This window comes from Lepus europaeus, chromosome 10 (genome assembly GCF_033115175.1).
Source record: "Lepus europaeus isolate LE1 chromosome 10, mLepTim1.pri, whole genome shotgun sequence".
NCBI lineage: Eukaryota > Metazoa > Chordata > Mammalia > Lagomorpha > Leporidae > Lepus > Lepus europaeus.
This window is the reverse complement of record NC_084836.1, coordinates 112,451,888-112,464,067: the sequence shown is the minus strand read 5'-3', so window position 1 is coordinate 112,464,067 and position 12,180 is coordinate 112,451,888. Positions and strand designations below refer to the sequence as shown.

General features: G+C 58.4%; 1 protein-coding gene across 1 annotated transcript in view; it reads left to right on the top strand.

Annotated features, from left to right (window-relative positions):
- CDH22 (cadherin 22) overlaps positions 1–12,180 on the top strand; it is a 66,059-nt gene that overhangs the window by 20,517 nt on the left and 33,362 nt on the right. Inside the window, exons 3-4 of the mRNA XM_062202385.1 lie at positions 1,798–1,917; positions 9,408–9,575. Coding sequence (XP_062058369.1) covers positions 1,798–1,917; positions 9,408–9,575 — 288 coding nt within the window. The remainder of the gene's footprint in view (positions 1–1,797; positions 1,918–9,407; positions 9,576–12,180) is intronic.

Below are 12,180 nucleotides of genomic sequence, written 5' to 3'. Positions count from 1 at the left end.
CCCTGTAATATTGGAGTGGCCCATTCTACCTCTCTGAGATTCCATGATCAGAGAGCAAGGATTGAAGAGGCCGGTGATGCTGGGTGTGCAGTCAGGAGACACCTGGGGCACCAAGCATCAGGAGGTGGCAGCTTGGCTAGCCCTCTTCTCCAGGCAACTCTGACATGGTTGACGTGCAGCTGGAGCCCCCAAAGAGAGTGGTGCATTGCAGGGCCGGTTTAGGAGGCTCCAGCTGGGGTGGGGGTGTGCGGAGAGGGAAATGAGAAATGCAAAAGAGTGAAAAATAAATGCATGTGTCTGTCTGGAATGATCGAGGGCCCCAGGCTGGAGGCGGGAAAGGCGGGCAGCAGGCTGGACTCAGCAGAACTGCTGCAGTAGCATTCCTGGCCCACTCATTAGCCAGGCAGTGAGCTGGCCTCCCCTCCAAGCATGTCCCTCTGCTGGTCCAAGGAGCCCAGCCCAGCCTCAGGGAGGTGCCCAGCCAGGCAGAGGGTGCCCAGCAGAGGGCATCTCCCTGAAACAGGGTCTCTTATGCCTCCCCTTTGGGTCATACCCTGAGCTCCCCTCCCCCAGACTCCCTCTAGTCCTTCCACCTCACTGCCTTCTCTCTGGAAAGGTGCACATGGGCCAAGTGGCTTTCCTGGCCCTTCTCTCTGACCCCTCCCGCACCCTCACGCCCACCCCCACTCGGTCTAGCTTTCGTCAAATTGAACATGATGTCAAATTAGAGCCATCTCTGGGACAGGCCGAGAGAAGCTCCCAGTTTAATGAGGCAGCGTCGAAAATCAATAACTTAATTGCCACAGTTTGATGGACTTTTATCCAATTTATACTCTCCCCAGCAGCCTGCGTGCTGAGCATGTGAAGCATGTATGTGACTGGGAGGGGCTGTCTGGGCATGGGGGAGGGGCGGGGAGGGCACCAGGGCTTGCAGCCAACTGTTTTCCAAAGGGAAAGCCCGACACTGCCTCCCTCCTGCCAGGGGCCAAGAAACACCAGCCTCAGAGCCCCACTGAGCTTGGCTGTCCCTTGTGGAGGAGAGCACTGGAGGCAGAGGTCCCTGGAGGAATCGGGAGAGGCTGGAGTGGGTAGAAAGAGGTTGGGAGGCGGGTGGCTGGTTTCCAGTCCTGGCTCTGACTCCGACTGTGATGGCCTTTACTGGTGACAGTGGGACGTTGCCACTATTGAGAGCCTACTAAGAGCCCCTTGTTATTTCTTAAATAATTTTACTTATTTATTTATATTTATTTTAAAAGCAGAGAGACAGAGATTGAGAAAGAGAGATCTCCCATCTGCTGGTTCAATCCCCCAAATGATCACAACAGCCAGGGCTAGGCTGGGCAGAAGCCAGGAGCTGGGGACTCAATCCGGATCTCCCACACAGGTGATAGGGACCCAAGTTCTTGAGCCATCACCTGCTGCCTTCCAGAGTGGGCACTAGCAGGAAGCAGAGCAAGAACTTGAACCCAGGAATACAGATACGAGATGTGCATGTCCTAGCTCTGCACCGCACCCCCGCCCCAGGGCTGGGAGTTCAAACTTCAGCCCCTCAACCTGGCTAAGCACAGGCCGGGGATTTTGCTGACGATGAAGTGGAGAGCAAAAGAGGCTGCCTTCCCTTGCGGGAGTCCTGCAGCCAGGAGCCACCCAAGGGAGATTTGAGTCCCGACCCCACCCCATGGTCACACTGTGCCCTGGTCAGGAAGTGGGTTGGCACTCAGAGGCCCTCCAGAGGGGTTGGGGAACAAGCACAGCAGCCAGGAATGACCTTTGTCCTGCTTGGTCCCCCGGGCCCAGGCACGTCGGTGATGCAGGTGATGGCTTCAGACGCGGATGACCCCACGTATGGCAGCAGTGCCCGACTGGTGTACAGCGTGCTGGACGGCGAGCACCACTTCACTGTGGACCCCAAGACCGGTGAGGACTGTGGCGTGGCTTGGGGGCAGGGCCAGGACCCGACAGCTCTAAGGACTACACAGAGGCATCCTGTGGGGAAGAAGGAGGGGGAAGAGGGAGGGGAGAGAGGGAGGGAGAAGGAGGGGAAGAGGGACAGGAAAAGAATGGAGTGGGAGGACCCTGAAAGACTGGCAGAGAAGCAAAAAGGCAGGATGTGGCCCCTGCAGGTGCGCTGGAAGGACCTCGGAGGTCTGAACCGAGGATCCCCACTGGATCCCCGCTGGTCCTGGGAGCCAAGCTGGGCAGACCCTTGTGCAGCCCTAGGGGGTTGTGGTGCAGGTTGGGGGAGGGGCGCGTTATCAGCAGTTTGGAAAGCTCAGATTACGTGTGGTTGTTCAGGGTCTGCTGGAAAGAGCCTTAGGGAAGGAAGGCTGGCTGCTTTTTGCTTATTCACTCCGGCCCGGGCAGCACCAGCCCCTGCCACCGTCTTCATCCCACGCCCCTTGAGGTTAGGACCTGACTAGTCTCTGGGGAGCCTGGGAAAATGCCCAGGAGGACAGAATGAGAGCACTGAGGCTCAGAGAGGTGCAGTGACTCATTGAAGGTCACACAGCTGGGAGCACTGTGGGTGCCAAGGTTCCAAAAGGTGCTTTCACTGCCCTGGGATAGAAGGGGGTGGCAGCCACAGGCGGTTCAAATACTCTTTGTCCTGTGGGGCAGCCAGGCAGCACGTGCTGGCTGGGTGGGACCACAGGATTCTTGGAGGCAGTGGCAGCCATCTGCAAAGGATGGAGATTGCAGAGAAAGACATTCCAGGCAGAGGGCGTGGTGCAGGCAAATACTGGAGGAGAAAACAGCCCGAGGCTTGGGGGGGGGGGGGGGGCAGGCCAGTGAGGACCGGGCCTGTGGGGAGGTGGTGTGGGGAGGCTGGCGAGCCCGGGCCCAGTGCACCTGCTGGGAGCCAGGCAGAGCAGCTTAGGAGGTGGGAACTGATGGATTGGGTAGGGGGTTTTGTTTGTGTGTTTGACTTGTCTGGGGAGGGGAGCATTCCAGTCTATGAACACAGTTACACTCTCTTCCACATAATATCTTCACGATTTTTTTTCTCCTTGTAAAATGCATTTTAGAAAAACATTAAAGAAATGTTTAAAAGGAAAGAAAAAGCAAAGCTCTCGCACTCCCAGTCTTGGGTACTTGCCGATGCTAAGGTAGCCACCCAGCATGTACCTCCTCCAAGACCTTGGACTCATCCACTTGGAAAATATTAAGTCATTTTTTAATATATAATACATTTCAAGGTTCAAGATTCAAAAGGTCCAAATGGGTACTTAGTGGCAATTCTTCACCCCATCCAGGCTCCAGCCACTCAGTCTAAGTCCCCAAGGCAACCAGGGTAATTTTCCTGTGTATCTCTCAGAGCGATTGTATGCATGTACAAGAGAATAAGGTGCGTGTATTTGGGCTTTTTTTTTTTTACATAAATGGTGACTGTAAACACACACAATATACATTGCTTGCCTTTTTCACTTAACAATACATCTTGAAGATTATTCCGTATCAATCTGCAAAGAGCTTGCTCATTCTTTTATTTAATGCCTGTTATGGATACACTAAAATTTATTTCACTAGTCCCCCACTGATGGACAGTTACGCTCTTTCCAATCTTTTGCTACGACGAATAACGCTACAGTGAATAACCTCATACATACATCATTTTGTGCTTGTGTGAGTCCATCTGCAAGATAATTTTCGGGAAGAGGAAAAGCTGGGTCAGAGAGCACATGCGCTTGGAATCTCGATAGATAATGCCGGAATGCACCGGGTGACGCGCCCGCCCGCCAGCCACGTACGACAGTGCCTGTTTCCCTCCTCCCCGCTTCCACTACCAGTTCATTGATGACTTCTAAGCAGGAAAGTGACATGCTCAGGTTTTCATTTTAACAAGATCCCTCGGGCTGCTGCTGTGCAGCTTGGCTCGAGGCAGGGAGGTCCCAGAGCCTGGGATGCCTGGCAGAGGGCCCCAGAGGACAAACACGGAAACCTACACCTGTTCTCCACACCTGCTCGGACTCCCTGGCCTGCCCGAACAGTGAGGAGGCCAGAGGTGACGGAGGAGTGTGGGTGGGTTCTCAGAGAGCTCCTGAGGAGTGAGATGTTGCATAGGGCAAGCCTGGGGGTAGGGGTCTGGATGATTATACGGGACCGGATGTTGGAGGAGTAGGGGGCTCCTGAATGCTCCCTCAACCCAGCTCCCTGTGGTCGCCTGGCAAGGGGCTCCACCTACAGAAACAGAAGGAGGACTGTGGATGAGGGAAGCCACCTGAGAGCAGAGGAGCGCATGACTGTGCCTCGGTCCGGTCAGACTAAGTAGCCCAGCTTTAACCATTGGCTTACGATGAGACAAGAGGAGGAAGAAGCATCTAGAACTTCTTGCAGCCACTTGAAATATGGGTCTGGGCTCCAAGAGTGGTTGGGGCTCTTTAGGCTTTGTGACCCCAGGTGCACATGGGGGCCATCCAGACTCACCTCGTACGATCAGGGTGAGGATTCAGTGGGAGGGCTGGCTCATTCATCCATTCAGCCACTAATAGCCGAGTGCCTGTTATGAGCCTGGCTCTGTTCTCAGCACCAGGAAGGCGGCAGTGGAAAATTCCAAGACTCGGCTCTCATGGAGCGTGTGTTGGAGTAGCAAACGCAGGAAATAAACAGACATGTGGGGCATGATGTTGGGTAGCAGTGAGTGCTAGGGAACGCACGAAGCCGGTGAGGGTGTAGACTAAGGTTAAGAACTCCAGGTGATCCTGGGTGGAGACCGGATGGTGGGAGGTGGTCAGCCATGTGGGTCCTGGGCACGGGCACTGCAGGCTGGGGTGGGAGGTGCTGACCCCCGCATTGTCCCGCGGGGTGATGAAGGTGAGGACGAACTCATCCTCTCAGCCCTGGGGTGGGGGCGCATCTTAGGGTGGAAGAGCCCCCCTGGAGGTGGGGAGAAGACGGAGTGTGGATGCACAGGAAGGGCCAGGCCCGAGGCTTGCAAGGCAGCAGGGGTGGGCAGAGGGAGGCTCGGACTCCCGGGGAGGCAGGAGGGGCCTCTGCCGCAGGTGGGGGGAGGGGGTGGCAGAGCCCTAGGCCAGCAGCCAAGGAAGGGGAGCACCGGGCGAGGCAGGTGAAGGTGCTCAGTGGGTGCCCTGTTCTTGGGACCCCCACTTCCCGAGTCTGGAAGGGTCTTTTCTGCCGTGCCCCGTGCAGAACCAGCCCTGACTTCCCCACCACTGGAGCTGCCGGGTGCAGTTTCCCCAGCCAGGACTGTGCCGGCTGCGGGGCTATATTTAGCAGTCACTGCGAGGTACAGTGTGTTCTCGCTGTGCGGGTGGCAGGGAGCGGAGCCGGAGCGGCCCAGAGGAAGGTGTGAAGGGAGGGGGCAGGCGGGACACCTCCGGGCCCAGGGAGGAATTAACTTGTGTGTTTTAAAGGCCAGGCTGCCAGCAAGCCCCCGACTGGGGCAGCGGGGGTGGCATTTGCAGGCTAATGAGGTGGTGCCTGGGCTCCAGGGTCCCCCTGCAGCACGTGGAGGGGACGGTGGGGGCGGCGAGGACAACAGCTGGACGCGGGGGCGATGCGGGTGGACAGGGCTGCAGGGAGCCAGGACGAGGTTATAATTACCAGTCCCCGCCCACCTGCGCCCTGGCAGGCACAGACAGATTGTCTGAGACTTCAGGATCTCCGCTGAAAACTCCCAACTGGGCCACCCCTGACCGTTTTCCCCGGGGAGGGAATGAAGGGAGCTCACTTTGGTTGAGCCAGACCCTGGGATCGGGGTGATGAACTGGACCTGGCTTCTGCCCTCATGGAACTTTGTTTTGCTCGGGAGGCTGGAAACAGACACACAGCTTTCCTACAGTCTGTGGGGGCAGCCGAGGGGCAGAGGGACTCTGTCAGCCACTTGAAACGCCGTTTGGGCATTTTCTGCCAGGCCGGAGAGAGATGATGATGCATGAGACCCGCCTGGAACTTCCGTACGGGGTCCCCAGCCAGGACTTGAGGAAAGGGATCAGCAAGGCGTCTCCCAAGGGTGAGACCTGCTGCTGGAAGCCTCCTCCTGCATTGCCGAGTGGGTGGCCCCATCTCACAGAATGGGAAACAGAGGCTCGGACAGCCTGGAGAACCTGTGCAAGGTCAGGCAGCCGTCAGTGTGGGAGAAGACGTGAACCCACATCTGAGGTCGCCTCCTTCCCTCTCGCCCTGCCTCCTCGCTGACCGGGCAGCCCCGGCACTTCGTGTGGCCTTTCATCCTGAGCCTCACAGCATGGGGATCTCAGGGTTTGCCAGGCCCCAGCACACGAGGGCTCACCAAGCCTCTGCTTTTCACAGACTTGCTGGTGTCCCATTGTCCAAAACAAGTTGCGTGGCCAAAGCCAGAGTCAGTCGGGGAGGGGACGGCCTAAGGGGTCAAATACTGGAGATGTGGGTCATTAGGAGCTATCACCATAGCAACCCATTGCAGAGCCTGTGTGTGTGTGCACATGTGTGCACGTGTGTGTGCGTGACCCTAGGAACAGCCTCCAGGGCAGCTTGGGCCTCTGGGCACACATCCGAAGACGGCACCTGAATCACACATGGCCAGTTCCCAACTTGGAAGAGTTTGGTGGCAGGGGCAGCAGGAAAGCCACACCACTCTCCTTATCCCCGGGGCAGAGGCAGACCCTTGCTCCAAGCCCCACTCAGAGCCGGGGACCTGGAGGTGCATAGTGCACAGTGGTCCCGGTGCTCCCACCAAACCTCTATGTCCGGTGAGATCCCAGACGTGGAGTGGCCTGCGCAGAGCTCAGCACGTGGTCAGTGTCCGGTGAAAGCCAGCCCTGCTTCCGGCTTGGTGGCCGCAGCACTGCATTCTGTCTGCCCGTCCTCTCCCTCCCACCTTCCCGCCGTCTCTCACCCCCCCTTCCCGTCTCTCACCCCCCCTTCCCGTCTCTCACCCTCTCTCGTCTGTGTGTCTGCTGCTGTCTTACGCTCTGTCTTCTCTGTTGGCTTTCTTCCTCTGTCTCTAGCGATCTCTCCCTCTCCCCTCCCTCTCCCTCTCCCTCTCCCTCTCCCTCTCCCCTCCCCCTCCCCCTCCCCCTCCCCCTCCCCCTCCCCCTCCCTCTCCCTCTCACTGATTTATCCTTTTTCGTTCCTTCTTTCTCTCTCTGCCCCATTAGGCCCTCCTCCCTCTGCGCCCCCTCCCTCCCCGTCCCCTCATCCCGTCTGCAGTTTCCCTCCGCTTGGCTCCCCTCCCCCGTCACTAGCTTTCTCCCTCCATCTCTCTCTCCCCAGCACTCCCTTTTCTGTCCGCCTCCACCCTGAGGTCTCCCCCGCCAGGATCTGCTGACAGAGGCAGCTGAGGCCCTTAGGGCCCCAGTTTCCAGTCCCAGCATTTTGGTGAAGCCCCCAGGGGGCAGTAGAGAGGGCTTGCTGCGGGGTTGAAAACAGCTCGCTTATTGGCACTGAGGAGAGCAAGGGCGAGACTCCAGGGGCTGGCCCAGGACCACAGAATGTCCCTGTGTCAGAGGCCTGGCCTCTCCCCCTGGTGCCTGGGATGGGCAGGGGACATGAAGGGGGGGCTGGGCAGGGACCTCCCGTCCTCACAGTGGCCTGGCAGAACAGCTCAGAACACGGACTCCAGCACTAGATGCCTGTTTGATTCCTGGTTACGCACTTTCTACATGTGTGACCTTGGGCCTCTCTCTCCTCATCTGTGCAATGGGTATAGTCACAGCCTCTGCCTCATGTGGTTGCGGAGAGGATTACATGAGGCGATTCACTTCCGCAGCTTCGAGCAGCGCCAGGCTCCGAATAAACGCACCTAAACAGTCGTGTTGCTGCTAGCGGCATCTAGCGCCTGGAGGCCCAGGGCGCTACTAAAATCTACAGTGCGCGGGGAAGCGCTCCCCGCTCACACACTCACACTGCAAAGATTATGCTGCCCGAATCAGCGGTGCCAAGTTTAAGGAAGACCTCGTGGTTGCTTCCATGTTACAGAGCAGGAAACAGCTTCACAGAGGTGAAGTGGTTTGTGCAAAATCACGTGGCCAAAAAATAGCAGATCTGGATCCCAAGGCAGTCTGCTTCCAGGAAACCCTGTTCCTAGGAAGACCAGTCTCTGCAGGGGGCGGGGGTGGCTTGGCAGGGGCCCACGGAGAGGTCACGGAGGCCGCCAGTATTCCGTGTGACATCCGATGACCCGGAATACCCATTCCCAGTCTCCGTGTGATCCCACAAAAGCAGGCGGTACTGCAGCCGTGGCCGGCACAGGCATGCACCTGTCCCCACGCACTAAGGCCTCTCCTCCCACTCCACTACCTTGACGCGGGGCTGGGGGCTGTGTGGGGACATCAGGAGTCTGGGCTTGGGTTTTATGGGGCGCATCGTGGGGCTGCTGGTGCATGACTCCACCTGGCGCTCGGGCCCTGGGCACCACCTGGCACCACCTGGCGCTCGGCAGGTTGGGATGGTTCGCAGGAGGGGCTCTGAATGCCTCATCAACTCCTCTGCCCAGCCCCGGTCTCTTCTGCTGGCAAGGCGACAAGACGCCTCCCCTCCGCTGGGCTCAGCCTGCAGCCTCCCCCGCCTGCTGCCCTCAGCGAGCAGCCGGGGCCGGACTGGGAATCCAGGGCCGGGTGGGGGAGGCCGGAGGGCAGGCCCTGGCGGGGGTGGGGATCATTTGATTGCAAAAGGTGCAGGAGAATGAGAGTGTGTGTTGGGAGCTTTGTGTGGGTTCTCAGCAATGCAGTCCGAACGTGCGTGAACTGGAGCATGCACATGTGCGGGTGAGTGTGCGTGAGTGTGGGCGTGAGTCCAGGTCGCTTTGTTAAGCCCTCACCGAGCCCCTGCTTGGTATGTGGCATTGGGCTGAGTGCTAAGGACAGAGAGGGAGCGGGCAGACAGCAGGTGGGGAGACTGAGGCCCCGAGGGGGATGGCTGCGGGGGAGGTCGCCCAGGGCGGACTGGAGTCCACAGCCCGTGTTCAGCAAGCCGCAGGGGCCCCATCTGCTGCCTTTGTGCTGTGTTGTGTGTTCTGCAGAGGCGTTGGCCGGTATTGTGTAAGCGTGCATGTGTGTGCAGGTTTGTGGGAGGATGTGCATTTGAGAGAGCACGTGTGTGTGTGTGTGTATGACAGGTGTGTATGTGGGTATGCACGTGTGAGAGAATATGGTGTGTGCAAGTGTGTGAGCATATCTACATGTGTACGCACGTGTGAATGTATCTATGATCATACCTGAGTATGTGAGCATGTGTGTGAACCTGTGAGGTACCTGAGTGTGAGTGTGTGTGAGTATGCAGTGGCTGGTGAGCTCACCCCGCCTTGTGGCCTCATTGATGTCGTCAGCATCACACACTCTCCTCCTGAACTTGAACTCATGCAGAGCTCAGTAGGCCTGGTCCTGTCCCAGTCTGGTGGGGGGGGGGGGTGTCTCCAAATCAGCAGGTGGGGGGTGGGAGGCATGCCTGGCCTCACCTTCACTCACCCGCAGGTGTGATCCGGACAGCGGTGCCTGACCTGGACCGGGAGAGCCAGGAGCGCTACGAAGTGGTGATCCAGGCCACAGACATGGCCGGGCAGCTAGGCGGCCTCTCGGGCTCCACGACTGTCACCATCGTGGTCACCGACGTCAACGACAACCCGCCCCGCTTCCCGCAGAGTGAGTGAGGCCTCCCGAAGGAAGGCCACATCTGCCCACCTGCCTGCCTGACCAGCCAAGTCCCCCCCCAGCCCCCTCCAATCACGCATCCTGCAGAGGAAGGCCCGGCCGTGTCTGACCCCAGGTCACTTCTGCACCTCCCCACCTCCTCATGTCCCCATTCTGTCCAGCACCCAGGCCTGAGCGTTGTCCAGCTGTGTGCTGCCGGCCCAAGCTTGCAAAGGGAAGGTGGAGGCGGGCAGTGTGGGGGATGGGGACAGGGACACAGAGGTGGCCACTGTCCCACTTAGGCAGAGAGACACCCAGAGCTGCCATGGACACGCTGAGTCTGCCCGCCCCCTCTGACTCTGTGCTTCTGAGTTAGGGGCTTTTTCCAGCCTCTGGCCCAAGCCCCCAGCGCCCTATCAGCACAGCCAGCGCCACTGTCCCCGGCTCAGGCAGAGAGCCACGCCGCCGGGAAGCCAGAGCTGGCAGAGACTAACTGCCGCGGGGAGCTGGGCTGATTCCTATCGGGCGAGTCATTACTTGAGGTCCACTGCTCTCACATTAGGCCCCGCCACAGGGGACTGACCCCCGGGAGATAAGGGAATCCAATCCGTTAGTGGAGAGCGCAGTGCCACGGGGCCTGGCGCCTCCACCCAGACACAGCGTGGGGCGGGCAGAGCCCGACACAGGAGCCAGCCCTGCACCCCACGCCATGCAGAGGGGCCTGCTGCCCAAGTGCCTCCCAGCTCTGAGCCGGAGCGGGCGTGGCGGAGCACAGAGGAGGAGGCCAGGACCCCAGGAAGCCCTCCTTGCTTGGTTATTTGGCTTTCTCGTTCTTGTGGGTTTTTTTTTTTTTTCCTGAGATATAGCACATGGTCACAAGCACACAAGCTAGAAACGACCGATTCAACAAATACCATGAAGCAAACATTCTTGCACCCACCACGCCAGACCCAGCAGCGCCCTCGTACCCACTGCCTGCCGGCACACCATCTCTCTAGACCCAGCCGGAGTCCCCACATCCGTCAGGCCACCATCACCCGCTCGCTCCTTTTTTTTTCCATCTGTTCACCTCCGTAGGCATCGCTGAACATTCCAATTCTACCCATTTTTGAACGTTATGGAAGTGGCATCATAGGATACAAATTGCATTGCGTCTTGTGTTTTCGTCTGTGAAATTCCTGTGTGTGTGAACGCCTCTTGCTACTCATTTTCATTGCTGTACAGTTTCCACCTCTCATCCGCTCCCCTTGGTGGACACCCGGGCTGTTTCCAGCTGGGGGCTATTCAAGGGGGCTCTGCTCTGATATCGGTGCACGCTTCTCCTAGGGCCTGTCTGCACTGATTGTTCCATAGTGTCTACGTATGAGGAGGGAAACTGCCTGGTCATGGGATATACTTATCTCCAACTTTAAAAGGCCAAACTGTTTTCCCCCATGAAGAAATGTGTGTGTCTGTTATACCACGTCCTCGCCAACACTTGGTATTGTCAGATTTTTAAATTTGCGTTCATCTGGCGAGTGGACACTGGTAACTCCGGCTGGATTTCATTCATAACACTTGCTCGCCCCTCACCCATCTCATTGATGCAAAGCCCGAGGTCCTGGCCAGCACTGAGAATGACTGAGGCAGAAGGAGATATGGTCCCTGTCTTCCAGGAGAGAGAGAGAGAGAGAGAGAGAGAGAGAGAGAGAGAGAGAGAATGAATCCAGAGACAGCGAGAGTAAAATGTGTTGATCCCACAGTGGGATAAGCCTGGGGCCTCGGGAGCACAGGAGCAGAGCCTGGGGCTCTGGGAGTGCTCCCTGGAGGAGGCAGCAGCGGTGAGACTTGAAGGATCTGGGGAGGCGAAGGCAGAGGAGTGGAAGCAGGGAGGCCTGGAAGTAGCCGAGAATCAATCACGTTTACAGAATCACAAGAACTCAGCCAGGCAGAAGCTGGAGTTGGACTGAAAGAAAGGAGGGGAGGCTGGAGAAGCCAGCAGGGGCCAGGAGGCAGGGGTTTTGCAGGTGAGCGAGCGGCTCCTAGGACTCCAGCCCAGGGGCAGTGGGGAGCCATGGGGGGCTAGAACAGGGGAGCCAGCCACTCCAGCCCAGGGGCAGTGGGGAGCTACGGTGCAGCTAGAACAGGGGAGCCAGCCATCTGGCTCATGTGGCAGGGGTTAGAACGAGAGAGTGGCACGTCTGCCTCGGGTTCTGGAGTCTCCCCCCCCTCCACTGTGGAAGAGGCGGCCTTTCCACACCAAGGTGACCCACACATGTGGGGGACCCAAGGGTCCTGTCCCTGTGCCCACAGCCTGTGCTGCACCAGGGCTGCCCATCACTTCACAAATCCTCCTCACCTTGGCCTTGGCTCCAGGAGACAGCAAGGTGCTGTTGGGAATGTCTGACCTCATTCCTCTCCCGTGCCCTCTGCTGCTCCCCTCCAGCCGCGATGGCCATCTTGCTGTCCTTCAAAACACGCCAAGCAGGGTACACCTCAGGGCCTTTGCACCTGCTGCCCCCTCTGTCTAGGTTGCTCTTACCCAGTGACTGCTTGGCTCCCTCCCTCACCGCCCGAGTCCTGAGCAGAAACGGCTTCTCGGCGAGGCCTTTCTTGCTCCGCCTGTTAAAAACTGCAC